General features: G+C 36.8%; 1 protein-coding gene across 1 annotated transcript in view; it reads right to left on the reverse strand.

The window, feature by feature from the left end:
* Window positions 1–10,951: 10,951 nt before the first annotated feature.
* CASP7 (caspase 7) overlaps window positions 10,952–24,088 on the reverse strand; it is a 147,008-nt gene continuing 133,871 nt past the window's right edge. The window contains exons 6-8 of the mRNA XM_053692700.1: window positions 23,389–23,564; window positions 17,615–17,753; window positions 10,952–13,492 (exon numbers count right to left, since the gene is read on the reverse strand). Of these exons, the coding sequence (XP_053548675.1) occupies window positions 13,269–13,492; window positions 17,615–17,753; window positions 23,389–23,564 (539 nt within the window). The 3' untranslated portion in view covers window positions 10,952–13,268. The remainder of the gene's footprint in view (window positions 13,493–17,614; window positions 17,754–23,388; window positions 23,565–24,088) is intronic.

The raw sequence follows: 24,088 nt of genomic DNA on the forward strand, positions 1-24,088 counted from the left end.
ACAAGTATGCACTTTCAATCATGTTAGCGTGGACGTGTGTTTTTTACTATAACATCATGATTACTAAGTATTTGTTACGCATATGAACAAACATCCCGAAGATGCACTGTATATGTTATATTTTACACTTTCCCATTATGATTTATTGGGGGAAAACAAAATTTTATCAAACACCAAAAAAAATGCCCACTTTGAAAGCATTCCCGCTGCTCAGATACAATCAAGGGTATACAATTAGCAATCATTTCGAACACGCTAACATTGGACATTTTGCACTATAAATCCCCCAAACAACATGGCCAAAGCGTCCTTTGGGGTCGACATTGTATCAAATCACTTCTGTGTGTTTGCATACCTTGTTACTCCTTGTGTGTTTGCTCTGCTGTTTGGCTTTGCAAATATGGATGATCCTCAGTTAGATTGTGCAGGTCAGGCATGCTCGGCATCTCCAAGAGAGGCGTGGGGAACGTCTGATCAGAGGTCCTCGTGTTCACAGGGTGTGGCCCACCTTGGAGAACATGAGCGACTTCAAGGTTTTTGACAAGTATAGGCTCAATCGAGAGCAGCTCATGAGCCTTTACAAAGTACTTAAACCTCATCTGGAGTCACGTAAATATATGCAGACTGCAATCCCTGGCATGACCAAGATGCTATGCTGCATACATGTCCTGGCCTCCGGAAATTTTCAATCTGGAGAGGGGTATATGCATGGGTTGTCCCAGGGTACCTTACCTTTGTTTTTTGACAAGTTTCTGAACGCTATGGTACGAGTTTGTAAGCTTTACATAGGATTCCCTCAAAATGATGACGATTGGAGGCGCATTAAGAGGGAATTCTATGCAATAGCCTCAAATGCCCAATGTCTTGGGAGCAATATATTGCACCCACATTGCACTGCATGCTCCAGCAGATGATCGGCCCTTCCGAAATCGCAAACATTTTCATAGTCTGAACATGCAGTTCGTTTGCGACTCACGGATGCGGATTATGCAGGTGTGTGAGAATTTCGGGGGGGGGGGGGGGGCTTGTTATGATGCCCGTATCCTCAGGCAGTCATCCCTGTGGCGACAGTTTGAGGAAAGACAGTTTCCCCATGGGTGGCTCGTTGGTGAGTTCTTGTGCACAGCATGGTTAAGTAATTAGACAATTGCCACTGTAATGTTCGCAAACAGTTGTGTTTGGGTAATGTGCAAAATGTGCAGATATAGGATGCGCTTTAACCATTTATTTGTCTCTTTCAGCAAATGTCTAGTTTTAGCACCCAACAGATATGTAGCAGGTCATAGCTTAAATGTGCAGCTATAGGGTGCGCTTTAACCATTTTTTTCTCTTTTTCAGCAAATGTCTTGTTTTAGCTCCAAACGGATATTTAGCAGGTCATAGCTTAAATGTGTAGCTATAGGATGCGCTTTAACCATTTATTTGTCTCTTTCAGCAAATGTCCTGTTTAGGTGTTTTTCGTATACACAAAAGCATTGTATCATTTTATTTAAATCTATTTTCATATCATTTTTAAGATATTTATAATATTGACATGTTGTAATGTTCATTATTTATAGGTGATTTGGGTTACATGAGCCGGCCTTGGCTCATTACGCCATTGCATAACCCCACAGACGACGCCCAGGTGAGCTATAATCGGCCACAAAAGCGGACTAGGGCTGTATTGGATCGGATGTTTGGGCTCCTCAAAATGCGGTTAAGATGCCTAGACAGGTGTCATGAGATGCAGGACACAGCATAGAAGGTACAACACTATTTTATTGCAGAGCATGGAAGTATACACCTGGTACAATACATCTCACTTAGTAACTGCGACATAGACCACACCGGACCTAAACCACGCCCCCATCCGGTGTTGTCACGTCCCACTCTCATCACAACAGGTCTTGAGGAGCCCTCCAATACAGCCCTTGTAAGGTGGCAAAGATCGTTATAGCCTGCAGCGTCCTGTATAATGTAGCTCAGCGGGCTGGGATGTTGCAGGCCGTCCAGGCGCCCCGAGCCCTCCTCCAGGATGAGGAGGACAACCCAGTTCTAGAGGGGCCATTCCGGAACGAGGGGTTTAATATCAGAGCCAACATCATCAACTTAACATTAAAGAAAACATTATAGCTAAGTTTATTTTTACATTTAGACAGACAGCTAGATTATGAGTTTTGCGTTATGAGTATAACGCTGCTTTTTCCCTACCGCTGCTATTACAAGTCTTGTCAGTATAGGTGTACCGCACACTTTTTTGGCCATCACGGAACGTCAGTACCGCACTTTTAAAACAGTCCTTCTTCAATGGGACTTCCATAGTGCCGGTATTACGAGTTTTGCCTGGGAAGCCAAAAAGTGAGCGGTACAGCCTATACTGACAAAATTCGTACCGCCATCTAAAGTCAGTAGTTATAAGTTTTACGTTACAAACCTGTAGCATAAAATTCATAACTAAAGTGTTAAAAAGTACACTAACTCCCATAAACTACCTATTAACCCCTAAACCGAGGCCCTCCCGCATCGAAAACACTAAAATAAAATGATTAACCCCTAATCTGCTGCTCCGGACATCGCCGGCAGTTAAAAAATGTATTAACCCCTATACTGCTGTTTCCCAACATTGTCACCACTAGAATAAAATTATTAACCCCTAAACTGCCGCCCTCCCGCATCAAAAACACTATTTAAATATAATTAACCCCTAATCTGCCGTCCGCCCACTCCGCCGCTATAATAAACCTATTAACCCCTAAACCTAACCCTAACACCCCCTAACTTAAATATAATTAAAATAAATCTAAATAAAACCTACTATAAAAAACTAAATAATTCCTATTTAAAACTAAATAGTTACCTATAAAATAAAACCTAAGCTAGCTACAATAAAACTAATAGTTACAGTGGGGCAAAAAAGTATTTAGTCAGCCACCAATTGTGCAAGTGCTCCCACTTAAGAAGATGAGAGAGGCCTGTAATTTTCATCATATGTATACCTCAACTATGAGAGACAAAATGTGGAAATAAATCCAAACAATCACATTGTCTGATTTGGAAAGAATTTATTTGCATATTATGGTGGAAAATAAATATTTTGTCACCTACAAACAAGCAAGATTTCTGGCTCTCACAGACCTGTATCTTCTTCTTTAAGAGGCTCCTCTGTCCTCCACTCATTACCTGTAGTAATGGCACCTGGGGTATTTTTATAGACCCTTATTTTAATACATTAAAATCACTATAGATTAATATCAAATTAGATATCTATGGAGTGTCACAATTGTAGCTATTACGTTAAGTTGATCGCTGGGACACGACAAAATGTTTGCTGCACAGATATATCAAACAGGATTCTCTAACCCAAAGCCCAGGAACACAAGATAGCATCTACTCAATTAGCCCCATATTTCTCCCCTGGGTAGCATGTGTGTCTGAGGCAAATTTACATATTAATTATATAGGAATAATCATAATAAATCATCAACTGTAAGCTAAAACAAAGATATATATATATAGGCTTACCATAATTTTTAGAGGTGAAACTGGGACCAGCTGGTGCGGTGCCAGTGGGGGTTGTGAACAGGGGCATGGTGATTTCAGGTCCTTTTAAAGTAGTAGCTTTTATGTGTGTTTAATGTTTCGTGGATACTCTACCCTTCCTCAGTCTGACAACAAGTGCATCATACAGTTTAAATAGACCATAACATCACCCCCTAGTAAAAAAGGCACCATTACGTTGTCATGGCAACCCATACACAACATGAGCAAATAAATCATTCAGCTAAAGTTCAGATTCTAAATAATGCCAAACATCAAGCATAATGATCAATTTAATAAAATAGTGAAAAGCGTATACATCACACAATTTAATATCTGCAGTGTGTTATGTGTCTAATTAAGGAACAGAGCCAAATACTGATAAGGCATAAATACAACATTGACTGAAATAAGTAAAAAAGAAACACGTAGGTACCTGCTAAAGCTGTTTAAGAGGCTACGTTATACCATAATGCAGGAAGATTACAGCCAAAACGCTAGCATGAAGTAAAGCAAGATCCACGCCAAAAATCCTGCCTGTCTGCACTTCCTGGTCATACCCACATGATTCCCCTAAATGTATATCATCGGTGATGTCACCAGGAGTCGGGGGTGTTAAATTCTTAGAAAAATAAGCCAAGTAGTACTACAAAATTAAAAAACCCTATGCTGCTCACTCAGTCTGTATTTATAAATGTAAACTTTGAAGGACACGAACGTTGAGCTAAGCAGGGCTGTATGCAACAAAGTACCAGCATCTAATTATGCTGGAAAGACACATTCCAGTCATTTTGAATAAAGTGTCCTGGTTTTAGAAGGTCTGAAACCCGGACACATGATTTGAAACCCGGAGGTGGCAACCGTACTGGGACAGAATGAACAACCGGGTGGGACACTTTGACAGCGCCTCCAAACAGGGACAATCCCAGTAAAAGTGGGACTTCTGGTAAGCCTATATATATATATATATATATATATATATATATATATATATATATATATATATATATATATATATATATATATATATATATATATAGATACATGTTTTACTGATGTACTGATTAATGCAGTATACAAATCCTCAAATCCAGAACTTCAAAATCCAGACTTTTTAAAAAATAAGATATTCAAAATGACTATTTTCCCCAGCAAGTAAGTCACAATTGTATCTGCCTGAGTCTTTGTTTTGTTTTTTGTGTTTAAAATGCAAATGCTAGTCTATATGTAATAACTATGAACTTTCTGCTTACAGTAATGTACTATATTTCTGATGGTACTATATAAAATGATTAATAACTGTCTTTAGACTGCATTTATAAGCTGTATTACGACAAGTAAATATTGCCTAAATTACATAAAATATTGTTGTTTGCACTTGGTCCCATCCCCTCTCTAAGCGGTCCCATTTTGCAAATACCCAAATATTCCAAAATCCATAAATTTCCTAAATCCAATGAGCTTGGTTAAAGGGTTTTGTAATTCTAAAATGTCCTCACTGGATGAATCCAATGTGACCCTTTATAAAAAGGTTAAACAGCTTTGTTCTAATATGATTTACTTAGTAGCAAGGCCCATAGTACGTTATATACAAAGTGTAAGCACAGCATCTTGTGACAAATAGTAGACACTAGACAATTAGTTTCAAGTAAGAATCACAAAATCAAGTATACGCCAGTCTATTCATTTTTATAGATTTATTAAAGATTTAACAGATGTTTTAAGGATGACATCATGTTTAACAAAATGAATACGATTCATATCACTAATAAAACATACAATAATTCCATCTTTATTGCATTTCAGTGAATATTACAGCTGGCTTACAGAACAAACATAATATACAGATCATATAAAGTGTTCATATATTTTGCAGTAAAGTGGCCAGCACCTGTGATACAACTAGAATATCATATCAGTTTTAATGTTCATTTTACAGTTCAAGTTGATGTTTTATGTTGCAGTGTCTCTTTAAATAAAAAAAACATCCATTACAAAAGTAAAATGCTGTTTTGTCAAAAATCAAATATATATATATATATATATATATATATATATATATATATATATATATATATATATATATATATATATATATATATATTGTATTTTATTTTTTTGCTTAAAGAAACACTGAACCCAAATTTTTTCTTTCATGATTCAGATAGAGCATGCAATTTTAAGCAACTTTCTAATTTACTCCTATTATCAATTTTTCTTTCTTCTCTTGTTATCTTTATTTGAAAAAGAGGGCATCTAAGCTTTTTTTTTTGGTGGATGAATTTATCCACCAATGAGCAAGAACAACCCAGGTTGTTCACCAAAAATGGGCCGGCATCTAAACTTACATTCTTGCATTTCAAATAAAGATACCAATAGAATGAAGAAAATTTGATAATAGGAGTAAATTAGAAAGTTGCTTAAAATTGCATGCTCTATCTGAATCACGAAAGAAAACATTTGGGTTCAGTGTCCCTTTAATGAAGTTAAACTAGCAAATGCACCTAATCTTGCTGACTTAATGAAGCCACGTTTTTGCAGCCCTCTATATGGTCTATACAGGCTGTCTCTGATTGGTTGCAGAGAGCAGATTGTAGTTCAGAAAAAACTGAATGATTGGACCAGACAAAGAGGCTTAGGGACACTATGTTGGCATTTTTATTTAGCACATATAAAACATACAGTGTATGTTTTTGCAATAAAAAGGATGTGTGACACATATGCTAAATCACTTAAAAATGATGCACTATATCTGTAAAAAGCTGACTAGAAAATATCACATTAATATCTGAATGAAAAAAGGAAGATTTACCTCAAAGGTTCCTCAAGTAACCACATCCCATTATAGGAAAACATGAAAGATCCAATCAGGATGCTTGTCCTAGGCCTTACAAGGCATTGTGCAGACAGTCACTTTATTCCAGCCCTAAATTTCAGGAGTTTTAATATGAAATCAGACAGATGAAATACCATCGGCTAGATTACGAGTTCTGCGTTAGCCTTAAAAAGCAGCGTTGAGAGGTCCCAACGCTGCTTTTTAACGCCCGCTGGTATTACGAGTCTGGCAGGTACAGGTGTACCGCTCAGTTTTCTTCAGCGACTCGAGGCTACCGCAAATCCCCTTACGTCAATTGCTTATCCTATCTTTTTAATGGGATTTTTCTAATGCCGGTATTACGAGTCTTGGAGAAAGTGAGCGGTAGACCCTCTCCCGTCAAGACTCCTACCGCAGTTAAAAGTCAGGAGTTAAGAGTTTTATGGGCTAACGCCGTAACATAAAACTCTTAACTAAAGTGCTAAAAAGTATACTAACACCCATAAACTACCTATTAACCCCTAAACCGAGGCCCCCCGCAACATCGCAAACACTATAATACAAATTTTTAACCCCTAATCTGCCGACCGGACATCGCCGCCACTTTAATAAATGTATTAACCCCTAAACCGCCGCACTCCCGCCTCACAAACACTAGTTAAATTATATTAACCCCTAATCTGCCGTCCCTAACATTGCCGCCACCTACCTACATTTATTAACCCCTAATCTGCTGCCCACAACGTCGTCGACACTATATTAAATTTATTAACCCCTAAACCTAAGTCTAACCCTAACCCCCCCCCAACTTAAATATAATTTTTAATAAAACGAAATTAAATTACTAAAATTAACTAAATTATTCCTTTTTAAAACTAAATACTTACCTATAAAATAAACCATAAGACATCTACAATATAACTAATAATTACATTGTAGCCATCTTAGGGTTTATTTTTATTTTACAGCTAAGTTTGCATTTATTTTAACTAGGTACAATAGTTATTAAATAGTTATTAACTATTTAATAACTACCTAGCCAAAATAAAGACAAAATTACCTGTAAAATAAATCCTAACCTAAGTTACAATTACACCTAACACTACACTATAAATAAATAAATTAAATAAATTACCTACAATTAAATAAAATTAACTAAGGTACAAAAACAAACAAACACTAAATTACAGAAATTAAAAAAATAAGTACAAGAATTTTAAACTAATTACACCTAATCTAAGCCCCCTAATAAAATAAAAAAGCCCCCCAAAATAAAAAAAATTCCCTACACTATACTAAATGACAAATAGCCCTTAAAAGGGCCTTTTGCGGGGCATTGCCCCAAAGTAATTAGCATTGTTATCTGTAAAAAAAAAATACAATACCCCCAACATTAAAACCCACCACCCACCCAATCCCCCCTTAATAAAACCTAACACTAACCCCCTGAAGATCACCCTACCTTGAGCCGTCTTCACCCAGCCGGCACAAGTGGTCCATCCTATCCGGCCAGAAGAGGACATCCAGATGGGCAGAAGTCTTCGTCCGATCGGGGCAGAAGAGGTCCTACTTAGCGGCAGAAGTCTTCATCCAGACGGCATCTTCTATTTTCATCCTTTCGGAGCGGAGCGGGTCCATCTTAAATCCAGCCGACACGGAGCATCCTCTTCAAACGAAGTCCTAAAGAAGAATGAAGGTTCCTTTAAATGACGTCATCCAAGATGGCGTCCCTTGAATTCCGATTGGCTGATAGAATCCTATAAGCCAATCGGAATTAAGGTAGGAAGAATTCTATTGGCTGATGCAATCAGCCAATAGGATTGACCTCAAATTCTATTGGCTGATTGGAACAGCCAATAGAATGCAAGGTCAATCCTATTGGCTGATTGGAATTAAAGGGACGCCATCTTGGATGACATCATTTCAAGAAACCTTCATTCTTCGTTAGGACTTCGTTTGAAGAGGATGCTCCGCGTCGGCTGGATTGGAGATGGACCCGCTCTGGAAGGATGAAGATAGAAGATGCCGCCTGGATGAAGACTTCTGCCGCTCAGGAGGACCTCTTCTGCCCCGATCGGATGAAGACTTGTGCCCGTCTGGATGTCCTCTTCTGGCCGGATAGGATGGACCACTTGTGCCCGGCTGGGTGAAGACGGCTCAAGGTAGGGTGATCTTCAGGGGGTTAGTGTTAGGTTTTTTTTAAGGGGGGATTGGGTGGGTTATAGAGTAGTGTTGGATGTGTGGGTAGTGGGTTTTAATGTTGGGGGAGGTATTGTATTTTTTTTTTACAGGTAAAAGAGCCGATTACTTTGGGGCAATGCCCCGCAAAAGGCCCTTTTAAGGGCTATTTGTAATTTAGTATAGGGTAGGGATTTTTTTTTTATTTTGGGGGGCTTTTTTATTTTATTAGGGGGATTAGATTAGGTGTAATTAGTTTAAAAATTTGAAATCTCTTTTTTATTTTCTGTAATGTAGTGGTTTTTTTTTACGTAATTTAGTTTATTTAATTTTAATTAATTGTAGTTAGTTTAGGTAATTAATTTAATTATAGAGTAGTGTTAGGTGTAATTGTAACTTAGGTTAGGGTTTATTTTACAGGTAAATTTGTCTTTATTTTAGCTAGGTAGTTATTAAATAGTTAATAACTATTCTACCTAGTTAAAATAAATACAAAGATGCCTGTAAAATAAAAATAAATCCTAAAATAGCTACAATGTAACTATTAGTTATATTGTAGCTATATTAGGGTTTATTTTATAGGTAAGTATTTAGTTTTAAATAGGAATAATGTAGTAAATAGTAATTTTCTTTAGATTTATTTAAATTATATTTAAGTTAGGGGGGGTTGGGTTTATGGTTAGACTTAGATTTAGGGGTTAATAACTTTATTATAGTGGCGGCGACGTTGGGGGCAGCAGATTAGGGGATAATAAATATAATGTAGGGTTCGGCGATGTTAGGGGCAGCAGATTAGGGGTTAATAGTATAATGCAGGTGTCGGCGATGTCGAGGGCGGCAGATTAGGGGTTAATAAGTGTAAGATTAGGGGTGTTTAGACTCGGGGTTCATGTTAGGGTGTTAGGTGTAGACATATTTTTTAATTCCCCATAGGAATCAATGGGTGGTGGGTTTTAATGTTGAAGGGGTTTTGTATTTTTTTTTACAGGTAAAAGAGCTGATTATTTTGGGGCAATGCCCCGCAAAAGGCCCTTTTAAGGGCTATTTGTAATTTAGTATAGTGTAGGGAATTTTTTTTATTTTGGGGGGCTTTTTTATTTTATTAGGTGGCTTAGATTAGGTGTAATTAGTTTAAAATTCTTGTACTTATTTTTTTATTTTCTGTAATTTAGTGTTTGTTTGTTTTTGTACCTTAGTTAATTTTATTTAATTGTATTTAATCGTAGGTAATTGTAGGTAATTTATTTAATTTATTTAATTGTAGTGTAGTGTTAGGTGTAATTGTAACTTAGGTTAGGATTTATTTTACAGGTCATTTTGTATTTATTTTAGCTAGGTAGTTATTAAATAGTTAATAACTATTTAATAACTAGTCTACCTAGTTAAAATAAATACAAAGTTGCCTGTAAAATAAAAATAAATCCTAAAATAGCTACAATGTTATATTGTAGCTATATTAGGGTTTATTTTATAGGTAAGTATTTAGTTTTAAATAGGAATAATGTAGTTAATAATAGTAATTTTCTTTAGATTTATTTAAATTATATTTAAGTTAGTGGCGACGACGTTGGGGGCGGCAGATTAGGGGTTAATAAATTGAATGTAGGAGTCGGCGATGTTAGGGGCAGCAGATTAGGGGTTCATAGGTATAATGTAGGTGGCGGCGGTTTCCGAAGCGGCAGATTAGGGGTTCATAGTATAATGCAATAGTATAATGCAGGTGGCGACGATGTCGGGGTCAGCAGATTAGGGGTTAATAAATGTAAGATTAGGGGTGTTTAGACTCGGGGTTCATGTTAGGCTGTTAGGTGTAGACATAACTTTTCTTTCCCCATAGGAAACAATGGGGCTGCATTAGGAGTTGAACGCTGCTATTTTGCAGGTGTTAGGTTTTTTTTCAGCCGGCTCAGCCCCATTGTTTCCTATGGGGAAATCGTGTACTAGCACGTTACACCAGCTCACTGCTGACTTAAGCAACACTGGTATCGAGGTGAGATGTGGAGCTAAATTTTGCTCTCCGCTCACTTTTCTGAGGCTAACGCAGCCATTCAGAAACCTCGTAATACCAGCGTTGTTTTAAGTGAGCGGTGAGAAAAAAAGGCTCGTTAGCACCGCACGGCTCTACCGACAAAACTTGTAATCTAGGCACACGTGTTTACACCACAGTAAAGCGCAGTGTAAATCTCAGCACTAATGATCTTGTCGATTGTCTTTTTTTCACCATGCCAGAAAAAGTTAATCAGTACAGCTGATCTTAGTTTTTCATATAGTAAAACACAGATAAATATAATTTTCTTTATTACAGATGCATCAAAGATACAAATTTATATTATGTAACGTCACCTTAAGGAAAATGTATCACTCCCATGTCTCTTTAATGGTTTGGCAGCTGTAGAAGAGACAGACAGTAAATGTAACAAGGAATTGATCTGGGAAACATTATGTGCAGTGTATTTATTTTATTTAATTGAAGGTAATTTCAGTTTATTCTATACAGCATTTGTGGTGGCTTAGCTATAAACTTTACTAGAATCCAGCAAGAACAGGAGATACAATTAATTAGTTTTGTATTAACACCATTAGTCGTTATGTCAACATTGCCATTCATTTACTTAGTTAACTGTGCACGGTTTAATGTCCCTTTAAGCATCTAATACTGTGATGGTGCAGAAATTCACTTTAATTCTATCACATATTGCATATAAATCTGTAAAGGAATGAGTAGAGTCAAGTGTGTATTCATGTGATTGTGGAGAGTATAAAAAATATTTTCAGCATTTTTCAATGAATTTGGGATTTACCAACACTTGAGGTTCAATGATCTTGATAGTTTTTCACAGTATCTATTATATGGTATACAATTTCACACTATCAGAGAAGGACAAATGCTGATAACGCATATTAATTCTTACTTTTCTTCCTAAGCAACATTCATCATAGCTCTTAAAGGGACATTCTAGTAAAAATTAAACTTTCATGGTTCAGATAGGGCATGCAATTTTAAACAACTTTCCAACTTTTATCATCAAATTTGCATTGTTCTCTTGGTATTCTTTGCTGAAAGCTAAACCTAGGTAGGCTCATATGCTAGTTTTTAAGCCCATGAAGGCCGCCTCTTATCTCAGTGCATTTTGACAGTTTTTCCACAGTTAGACAGCGCTAGTGTCATATTAGATAACATTGGGCTCACTCCTGTGGAGTTACTTATAAGTCAGCACCGATTGGCTCAAATGCAAGTCTGTCAAAAGAACTGAAATAAGGGGTCAGTCTGCGGAGGCCTAGATACAAGGTAATCACAGAGGTAACCGTGTTGGTTATGCAAAACTGGGGAATAAGTAATAAGGGGATTATCTATCTTTATACACAATTACAATTCTGGAGAAGACTCACCCTTTAACATTCTGATTTAAATAACCTAGACCAGAAAGGGGATTACAAGTCAGAGTGGTCCAAGAGCGGAGTTGTATAAATCTGGGAGTGGAGCAGCCTGAGTGCAGTGCCAGGATGGTTTAGGGGCTGGGTTTCATAAACCATTTGAAATATCAGGTCAGTTTAGGAGAGAAATAAGTGCAGACCCTGGAGGTAACTATTTGGTTTGGAGATGTCAAGGCATTTTAGGGCCGTGTTTAGAGGTTTCTATTTTTGTGATACTTTCATTAACAAGGTAGGAACAAAAGGTCAGCAATCCCAAAGCATGACAATCCTTCCAAATGCAGAATTGGTTCGGTGCTCTGATACATTTCAAGGGACATGAATCCCCAAATGTTTCTTTCATCATTCAGGTAGAGAATACAATGTTAAACAACTTTCCAATTTACTTCTATTATCTAATTTGCTTCATTCTCTTGGTATCTTTTGTTATAGGAGCATTAATGCACTACTGGGAGCTAGCTGAATCCCAATGATAAAAGGCATATATGTGCAACCACAAATCAGAAGCTTCTGAGCCTACCTTTTCAGCAAAGGATACAAAGAAAATGCAACAAATTAGACAATAGATATAAATAGGAAAGTTATTTAAAATTGCATGTTCTACCTGAATCAGGAATGAAAATAATTTGGGTTTCATGTCCATGTAATGGATTTTTGTTACTATGTATTTTTGGCTTGTCTCAAACTCCTAAATATCTGACCTACCGTAATGTAAACCAGGATAATGTTTTTATTGTCAGCATTATGATATTCTCAGTTTACCTTCCTGCTAGAGTCATGCAACAATTAATTATTTAAACCATAGCAAAGACTGAAAATACCCGTAAACCATTACTACTTGCAGCTTTTACAACTTTATTTTTATTCTCTGAAAAAAATACTATTTAATGTAATGAACTGAAACATTTTGTTTGATATTTATTCTATCTTTATAACTGTAATCTGATGCATGTACCCATCTGATATAGCTTCAATAAGACCAACCAAATTTCAGTTCATTACATCAAATGTTTGATAGACAAACAAAACTAATATCTATTGTAAAACATTTCAGCCTTCTTTTATATATCTTTAATTACTTTATCTTCCCTTTAATGTCAGTTAATGAAATAGGCACACTATATGTATGTCTATGTTTTTAAAGCATATTTTACATGCATGGTTAGTGTAAAAAAGTATTTTAGAGGATCAATGAGGTTGATGATTTTAGACAAAGTATATAACAACATACTTATTATGTTGTCTTAAATATTTGGTGTAATTTAAAAAAAAATATTGCTTAAAACCTCCCTGAAAATATCAGATCTGATATCGTCTACGTGAGTTAGAAATAGAGTTCTTTTGTCAACATAGAGACCACACATGGGATTTGTTTCTTCTCACTGAAACGTGGGTCATCAGACCATGATTCGAAACTATGTGCGACCATATAATTTACTCGGGTGAGTATCTGCATAATCTCAAGTTGCTTCCCATGTTCATTAAGAACACTGCAAAGTGCCTGAACAAACCAGGAACCCCTTCCAGGATTCCTCCAGGAGTAGTAACCTGCAAATAAATAGGTAGAAAAATAAATGAATGAATTAGTTAATTGATTGACTTGTGCAGCCAAGAAAATGTAGTTTCGACTAAACTTTCGTACCGAATATTTGGGAAAATTTGTTTCCCTGAATATTCGTTGGCTGCACTATTCGTTATTCGTTTTGTTTAAAATGAAACTAATACTAAATTTTGGTTAAACATTTACATTAATCTTGTTAAAAACAAAATGTAAATGTTCAAAGCTAGAGGTGAAAACATTCACCTGTAGCTTTATACTTACCTTTGTGCGCTGGAGAGTGCGCTAACCTGATCCTTTTCTTGCCAGAGCCCCGGCTGCGATAACAGCAGGCTTAATGCGCTCGGCTCCCAGGCCATGCCCTAACTTTAGTGCAGGTCCTGGGAGTCGACCCCGCTAAGCCTCCTGTTAGTGCGACTGAGGCTGTGACAAGAAGAGGATTGGGTTAACGCGCTTTCTAGCACACAAAAGGTAAGTATTAACCCTTAAAACAAAATTAAAGGAAATTAATTTTGTCAGTATTTGTTCATTTCCTTTTATTTTCGTTGGTGCATTAAGTCCGATATTAATTTCGTCAAAACAAAACGAATATCTGTTTTCACTAGGAATGTGTATTTAAAACGAAACCAATGCACATCTCTATTAATAAATTGCTTATTAGTGTGATCATTTTGCCACTAAACAAAGAATACTATAAAAAGATTACAAATTATTTAGTAAATCAATCCCAGAATCACCAGCTATAAAGGGATAGTAAACATTATGAGATTATAATATATAAAGTTTAATTATACGTATATTTTTAGTATATATCTTAACATCTTTTCCTGTAATTTATTTCTGAAAATTAAGAGTTTTTGCAATTCAGAGAACTGAAAATGCACATGACAGGCTTAAAAAGATTAACCCTGACACACAACTGTCCCTATATTAGCTTCAGCAGAAATTGCCAGATAAGACACTAAAAAACAATAATATTTTGCAAACAAAATGATAGTGGCTAGTGATGCCTAATCCAAATAAGGCAAGTGTGGCTTTTTCACCTAGTATGTTATCTTACTGAGACCGCAGAAAAAGCTTAGACTTACAAGGTGTTTACTGTCAGAGAACTGAGCACACCTTAGTGTAAAAAGTGAACCACAATGGTAAGTGATAATATATCACACACCGAATACTATGGATTATAGTTTTATTTATTTTATTCATTCACATTTTCCTCAAAAAGTGTTTATATTTCAAGTGGGTTTAATGGTTATATTTGCTCAGTATATTGGTCACTTTTAGGAATTCTGTTTAATAGTACTTTGTAGTATGTAAAATGGACTTGGTAGTTATTAATACATGTTTAGTAGTATAACACACTGTGGTCTGGACAACAATAATACCATCTACAATGCAGAATATTTACTAGCACAGCACAGTTATCATTTGTGACATTGTTTAATTCACACATATTATTATGTACCCCAGCATGAAATGAATGCAGATTTTAAAGCTTAAAATCTTAAAGGGACATGAAATCCAAAACATTTATTTCATGATTTAAATAGAGAATACCATTTTAAAAAAGTTTCCAATTTACCTCTATTATTAAATTTGCTTAATTCTAATGTTATTGTTTGTTGAAGAGATACCTAGATAGGTAGCGTGCACATGTCTGAAGCACTACATGCCTGAAATAGTCCTGACATCTAGGGCTCTTAATAATGTACAACATTGTTGCAAAACTGCTGCCATACAGTGCTGCAGACACGTGCACACTCCTGAGCTTACATTCCTGCTTTTCAGCAAAGGATAACAAGAAAACAAAGAAAATTTGATAATAGAAGTCAATTGGAAAGTGATTTAAAATTGTATGTTCTATCTGAGTCATGAAAGAAAAATGTTGGGTTTTATGTCCCTTTAACATATTTCAAATACATTAGTCTCCTATTTTAAGTGCCACAATAGCTACTGTTCTTTAAGATACACAAAGTGTTATCAGCATGTGTAAAAAAGTAACAAAAATACAGAGTAGCTACATGAGACACAATGGTGGGAATATTTAAAGGGACATAAAACCCAAAAAGTTTCCTTCATGAAATTCAGATAGAGAATACACCTTTTTAAACAACTTTCCAATTTGCTTCTATTATCTAATTTGCTTAGTTCTCTTGGTATCCTTTGTTCAAAAGTATACCTAGGTAGACTCAGGAAGTGGGAGCTAGCTGCTAATTGGTGGCTGCACATATCTGCCTCTTGTTCTTGCCTTACCAATGTATTCAGCTAGCTCCCAGTAGTGCATTGCTGCTCCTTCAACAAAGGATACTGAGAGAATGAAGCAAAACTGACAAAAGAAGTAAATTGAAAAGTTGTTTAAATCATGAAAGAAAAACATTGAGTTTTATGTCCCTTTAAGGTACATTTTGTTATGATATTGTGACCATAATTTAGTTATTATATAGTAGTGCTTTCTATGTTGGCAGTGACTCTGGGAAAATAAGGGACAATGAAACATATGGGAAGATTTTATTGCTTTAAAATATCCATGAGAAGTTTAAAAGCGGGTAAAGTTTACTTCAAAGCCAACACAGCTAAAGTTGTCATTGTCAATAGAACCTTAAATATTTTGGAATTGTGTGAGGGGAAATCCTAACTGCTGCTTTGCATATTGTCTCAGGCAAAATCCCTGCTTATGCCAACAACTGCATCATGAGATATAAACATAAGTGATACATGTGCCCTCATAATAACCATATCTATACCTGGTAGTTCCCAATTACTGGGTCTCACAAAAGAGGTTTTAATAATAAAAGATTGATGCACAGGCAGAACGTGCTGCCTACTGATCTAGTACATTATTTAGTGCTTGATCTGAGCTATACACTGCAATATTGTCTACAAAGGTGGTGCCCACACTATATTGTTATGGGCTCTACTTGTTTGTCAACGTGATCTATGTATTTGTGATTGAGCATGGCAGTTTATGTCCAAACCATCTATTTATTTTAATAAAGATCCTACTACTAATACTTAATATACGTGTGCTAATATGTTTATAGATTTCTTCTGAATGCCATATCATCAGAACTGGCTGTAAGGAAATAAGGAAATCACAAAACAAACTATTTTTGTGTAGGCACTTAAAGGGCCACTAAGCCCAAAATCTTTCTTTCATGATTCAGATAGAGAATAGAAATTTAAACAACATTACAATTTACTTCTATTATTTATTTTGCTTCATTTTTTAGATATCCTTAGTTGAAGAAAAAGCAATGCACATGGTGAGCCAATCACACGAGGCTTCTATGTGCAGCAACCAATCAGCAGCTACTGAGCATATCTAGATATGCTTTTCAGTAAAGAATAGCAAGAGAATAAAACAAATTAGATAATAGAAGTAAATTAGAAAGATGTTTAAAATTGCATTCTCTTTCTAAATCATGAAATAAAAAATGTGGGTCTCATGTCCCTTTAAAGATCAACTAGTAAACCAAACGTGTTCTAGTGGATATGTTTCTAGCAGAGAAGGTACCATTGTACATTGTACAATTTACTACTGTATTTTGCAGGTGGTCTTTAAAATGTACAAGAACAAATGCATACCACCCAACTGTCCCAGATTTTGTGGATCCAGTCCCAAAGCAGTTTACAAGTGGGTTAATGCAGAGTTTTTGCATTGCTTTGAATTTGAAACAGATTAGAAGAGAGTTGAAAATTGACAAGACATATGTGACAAGACATATGTGATATAATACTAGTAGTGAGAAAGATATGTGGGTGTGGTCATGGGTATCATGTGAGTAAAGCAATGACCAGTGGGGAATGAAATCACAGGTGTTCTGTGGGGGCGGGAACTGGAGTGGAAAGTGGGCGTGGTTCTAAAGAGTTGGTGTAAAATTGGGGCAGTCCTTGATTTCACTTTAGAAACAGGGACATTCTAATAAAAGTCAAGGCTGTGGGAGGGACAGCAGGGCAGAGCTAGCACACTGACAATCCCACAATATGCTGGCCCTTTGGGAGCCCTGCTATATTCACTGCATAAATCAATGCACACACTATTCTGTGTATCTGTATTCTCTCTCTTGACACCAACTAAACAGTACATTCTGTCTAAGGTTTTATTTATTTACCTGGCACAGTAGAATAAGCAAATAAGAAATCGGCTTCCACAGGAATCTTGTATCTGGGGTTTGCATCTGTCTCCATAGAGTCGTTAGTTGGACCAGAATCAGTCTGTATCCCTTCATCAAACTCCGAACCCCTGCAGGCCTAGAATGATGCAAGACAATAATTAACCTGCTGCATTGGCAGTCAGAGAACATTTAGTTCAGTCACTTTTTGCAGGATGTTAAGGGATCTTGAGGGAAAATCCATTTTATTGCATCATTAATAAAATTAACCAAAGAAACCATTTAGTTTACATATTACTTGCTGGCAAATGGTAGGGGATTTCTAAAACAGCCAAATGTAAGTATTCTAACAGCTGCCAACTTTTCTTGTAATCGTTCAGATGTGAAAGGTCCGTAAAAGCAAGGGGACCAAGGTCAACTCCAGCACATTCCACTGTGATCCTGTGAATTACAATCACACTGTGTGCACACAGCAAACTGACCAGTGCATACTGTGGTGGGCAGCGGAAAGAGTCTGACATTAAAATGACTTGCATTTACACTGAGCCAATGTTTTATGATATTATTATTATCGGTTATTTGTAGAGCGCCAACAGATTCCGCAGCGCTAAGATAGGTACAAAACTGACTTAGCCTATGTATATGTCTTTTTTTATTTATTTATATTTTTATCGAGGTTTTAAAATACACAAACAGAGGCAGGGCATAATATAGTCTTAAACATGAGTATGAGCCAGCATCATTGCATAACTGTCAATAAGTTCCATCTTGTATACAGGAGATTTTAGGTTCACATAGCTGAAAATTAAAAAAATGTCATCGTACATATCATATATAGTATAATGGAAAAATAAGAGTAAGCTCTCTTGTACATAAGCGCATTTATTTGTAAATGGTTAACATAGATTAAACATCAAACCTCTTTTTTTATATATGAATCTGTTTCCCCTAAAATACAGTGCCACTCTTGGGCCATGGTCATTAAGAATATATGCGGGTGGGGTTAGTAATGTCACTTTTAACGGGATAGGGGATAAATTTAAAGATACAGAAGCAGCCTTTAATGTGGTAGAACTAGTGATATATGCTTTCTGGATTTGAGAATTTACTAGCAAGAACTATAGAGTCAGAAATAATTTAGTCATCCAGGAAGCAGTTTTTAGGTATTTGCTTCTGTGATAGAATATTCATTTATCATAGTAGTTTGGGAGAGTAATTAGTTGGATATATTTTCCCTTGCTTACATAGTAAACCAAAGTGGGGGGGGGGGGCAGAACTGTTGGCAACGAAAAAAGAAATGGGATTCTTTGTAGGGCAAGGATATTGGGATGTATTAAGGTATTGGATAACTGGTACCGAACAACTAACTTATAAGTCATTTCTCACATATAGTACCATAATCATGCCATTTAGCATTTAAAGTTATATACCTGAAAAGCAGAACTTGTCAACCACAACCATCGTACATATATTTGCCTATGTAAATAAGTAGAGTATACATGTTATATATATATATATATATATATATATATATATATATATAGAGATATGTGCGAGGGAGTATAACAAAATGGACTCAATGGTCACAGGTTACTAGAAAATATAAAATTATGCTTTGCCATTAGGGCAGAAGTTCAACTAATTTACCGGTATATCTAGAGCCTATGATACATAGCGCTAGAAAGTAGACACTGCCTTTGGTCAGTTTAACCTGTTAAATATCTGTAAGCACTTGGGTGTCTATTTCCCCAAAACACAAAGATGTCAATATAGAACCTCATTATTGGTATTCCAACTTTTACTGTAGTATATGGTAGGTCATGCTTTGGCTAATAATAACAGTTAAGTAATAGTTCTGGGGTATAACAGTATAGAAGGGGTAGGTAGGTGTATTAAGTTGCTAGGTAGCTGTTGTCTATCCACTAATAGAGATGGGGCTGTCATTCTAGAGAATAATGGAAGTTTCTCTATCAGTATTACGACTTAGAGGCTAAATGAGGTCTACTTCACAAATAAATAATTCATACCCACTAGGTATTTTCAACATAAGACATACTACTAAACAGATCAAATGTCACAAGATAAATACAAATTAACATATTGTTTGCATCTAATATAGGAGAGACAGAGCCTGCAAACATATAACTAGCGATAGGTACAAGGATACATTATATATTTTATATTTCAGCCCTATAAACTGCTTTGGAGTAATCAGGCTTTAGCATGACTTTATATGATTCTGATGATTATTTAGCTGTCCCTACTAAGATAGATAAGAGCGTATTGTCATATAGGTCTAAAATAGGGGACTATATGTAACTATTTAATGAGAGGAATAGCAAGAAAGTTTGTGTTTGTGGTATAAAAATAAACAAAGATAAGCCATCCCGGCCGAAGACAGCACACCTTCATCTGAGCAAGATATTAATACAACCAATAAGTATAGTGTAAATATAGTTATAGTTGTTGTGTGGAAAATAGAGACCTGGTAGGCACATGAACATTATATATTGCTACATTATACCAACGACTGGGATAGATATATACAATTAACCAATTAAGAAGGTTAGCACTATTCTCAAAATATTTTGGCAAGTAGCTAACAAGTGGGTGGCTGTAGGTACTTACAGAGAATATATATAAATAGTTGAATGTGAAAATAACTTCTTATATTCTTCCTCAAGCACTATATGCTACTAACAAAGAAAAGAAAATACTCCAAAGATATTGTTTTTACTGAACTATTCTGTCTCAAATAATATGGATATATGACTATCAGATCTATACATCTTCATTAGTTAGCCACCATTATTTAAGAGAACATTAAGAGTGAACTATAAACTCTTCATACAAATAAACATGACGGCTTTCATTTATATGTCCAGGGTGGATGACATTGGTGGCGCTTCTACAGTTGTCCTTGGTACGTTTAGCCCACTTCACATTTTAGAGGCTTGTGTCCCTGGCTGCAAAAAGCTTTCCTCCCGGATCCCCAAAGCTGGCACTCACGGCAGCAGGTAAAGATTTAGCATTGGGGATTCCTCTAAAAGCTCCCACATTATCGCTTTTCCCATGGGCCAACTTCTCTACTCCGGTATTGGGAGTGAATCTGATCAGTACTCCAATGCTTAACTGTGTGGGTGGTGGATGACAGGTCTTCCTAGACAGCTGATATCGCTTGGGTGTATGAGTTTCCGGTGCAGTCAGAACGTCTGTGGTCCTAGTGTAATTAGGAGAGATCAGGGTGTCCACGATTGCGCTACAAGGTGCTGTAGGATTAATGGAGGGTAGTCCAACACCATCTTGGGAGACATGTGGTGCAACTGACTTCTCAAACCATTGTGCGATTAGCGTGTGCAGTTCAAATAAGTGGTACTTCAGTAAGACGCATATCTCATCCTCAAGCGCTTCTGCATTCATTGTTAGTTATCAAGGATTGTGGATCAGCCTGCTTAGTGGTCTCACTGTCTAGAGAAGGGATATAGTTTTGTTTGTGGCCGATAAGCTTCAAATTGTTGCGTGGTGTGGCCGAACAACATAGGCTAGGATCGCATTCCTGAAATACTCAAGCGGCTTCTCTTAGGGTCAATGTGCATCTACAGTACACCCCTCACATTTTTGTAAATATTGTATTATATCTTTTCATGTGACAACACTGAAGAAATGACACTTTGTTACAATGTAAAGAAGGGAGTATACCCCTAAGTGGAAATGTCCAAATTGAGCCCAATTAGCCATTTTCCCTCCCCGGTGTTATGTGACTCGTTAGTGTTACAAGGTCTCAGGTGTGAATGGGGAGCAGGTGTGTTGAATTTGGTGTTATCGCTCTTACACTCTCTCATACTGGTCACTGGAAGTTTAACATGGCACCTCATGGCAAAGAACTCTATCTGAAAAAAAGAATTGTTGCTTTACAAAAAGATGGCCTAGGCTATAAGAAGATTGCCAAGACCCTGAAACTGAGCTGCAGCACGGTGAGCAAGACCATACAGCGGTTTCACAGGACAGGTTCCACTCATAACAGGCCTCGCCATGATCGACCAAAGAAGTTGAGTGCACATGCTCAGCGTCATATCCAGAGGTTGTCTTTGGGAAATAGACGTATTAGTGCTGCCAGCATTGCTGCAGAGATTGAAGGGGCGGGGGGTTAGCCTGTCAGTGCTCAGATCATACCCTGCTCAATGCATCAAATTGGTCTGCATGGCTGTCGTCCCAAGAAAGCCTGCACACAGTTTTCTGAAGACAAGCAGACTAAGGACATGGATTACTGGAACCATGTCCTGTAATCAGATGAGACCAAGATAAACTTATTTGGTCCAGATGGTGTCAAGTGTGTGTGGCGGCAACCAGGTATGGAGTACAAAGACAAGTGTGTCTTGCCTACAGTCATACATGGTGGTGGGAGTTTCATGGTCTGGGTCTGCATTAGTGCTGCCGGCACTGGGGAGCTACAGTTCATTGAGGGAACCATGAATACCAACATGTACTGTGACATACTGAAGCAGAGCATGATCCCCTCCCTTCAGAGACTGGGCCGCAGGGCAGTATTCCAACATGATAACGACCCCAAACACACCTCCAAGACGACCACTGCCTTGCTAAAGAAGCTGAGAGTAAAGGTGATGGACTGGCCAAGCATGTCTCCAGACCTAAACCCTATTGAGCATCTGTGGGGGCATCCTCCAATGGAAGGTGGGGGAGCACAAGGTCTCTAACATCCACCAGCTCCGTGATGTCATCATGGAGGAGTGGAAGAGGACTCCAGTGGCAACCTGTGAAGCTCTGGTGAACTCCATGCCCAAGAGGGTTAAGGCAGTGCTGGAAAATAATGGTGGCCACACAAAATATTAACACTTTGGGCCCAATTTAGACATTTCCACTTAGGGGTGTACTCACTTTTGTTGCCAACGGTTTAGATATTAATGGCTGTCTATTGAGTTATTTTGAGGGGACAGCAAATTTACACTGTTATACAGTCTGTATACTCACTACTTTACATTTTAGCAAAATGTCATTTCTTCAGTGTTGTCACATGAAAAGATATAATAAAATATTTACACAAATGTGAGGGGTGTACTCACTTTTGTGAGATACTGTATACACCTTTACTAGCTGTAGATTCCATTTAAAAACATAAAGAAATTGGTGCAATCTGTAATTGTGCGGAAAGATTCCTTCAGATGCAACCTGCCAGCTTGGCTCCTCGCTCCGCCTCCCCCCATGTATATGTATTTTTAACACAGATTGCCCCTGACTTCTATTTAAAAGCTTTTCTGTTTGAACACCTGGGTAGCGCTTGCTGATTGGTGGCTAAATGCAGCCACCAATAAGCAAGCGCTATCCAGGGTGCTTAACCAAAAATGGGCCGGTTTCTAAGCTTACTTTTAATTGCAATATGTGCTATAGATGTATAAAAATGTTTTTTTTGTTTCTTCAATTATTCAGTGCACTTTTCCTTTGGTTCTACTGGATTATTAGGTGTGCAGTAGGCAAAATGTAAGACATATTGGTATGAGTTAAAAAAATGAATCACACATACAGTCCTCTTTGTGAATGGGTTCTAAGCAATGCTTCCTTTTGCCCAAGAACAAATCTGGGTCTGGAGCGAACAAATCAATATAAAATCTCTTTATATCTATCTATTTATCTATATCTGTCTGTCCATCTATCTATCTATCATCTATCTCTAACTATGTATTTCTATCTGTCAGAGCCTTGCTAATCTTCACATTACATCACACAATGGTAACATGACAGTCTGCCTTTAAGATTACCTGAATAAAAAACATTTTAGGTTTCCCAACAAGGCTTTTGCACTTGTCACCGCGGAAGAAAGAGGTAAGTGTTTTTATAGCCATTGCTCCGTCAGTACCATATATTTGCCCTTCTTCTCCGTGACTTAGCAGAATGCAGGCAAAGCATGATCTGTCGCTATGGTTTTCCTGAGCCACTGAAGACAAAGAACATAAACATTTATTTTTAATTTATTGTGTTAACTGGTCAAATGCCCAGAAATCATTTACTTATTTACAATCAGACCTTAACCACAGCAGCTAATGTAACAGAATGACAGGTAACTTCTATATTTACAAGACAACATCATGTACACAAAACAAGTGCTTTATTTATTATTATTATTAATAATAATCTTCATCAGTTTTGTTAATAAGTACACTATTTATTGTACAGAATAGCCCTAAATATTCAAACATACTCATATGTAAAATTATGGTACTGTTAATAAAGGTCAAAGACAGAAGCATTAAAGGAACAGTAAAAATATTATAAAATGTTTAGTTATGCATAGTAAAACAACACTGCAATATACTGTACCTTCATTATCTATTTTGCTCCCTTTTCATGTAATTTAGCTCTGAAAATTGTGGATTGTTAGCGGGCGTCTCAAGGCTAACTGTGCTACATATATTTACCTAATTCGCTTTAACAGATAACAGACTGCAAAACAATGTTCTT

This window comes from Bombina bombina, chromosome 9, assembly GCF_027579735.1.
Source record: "Bombina bombina isolate aBomBom1 chromosome 9, aBomBom1.pri, whole genome shotgun sequence".
In the NCBI taxonomy this organism is placed as follows: Eukaryota; Metazoa; Chordata; class Amphibia; order Anura; family Bombinatoridae; genus Bombina; species Bombina bombina.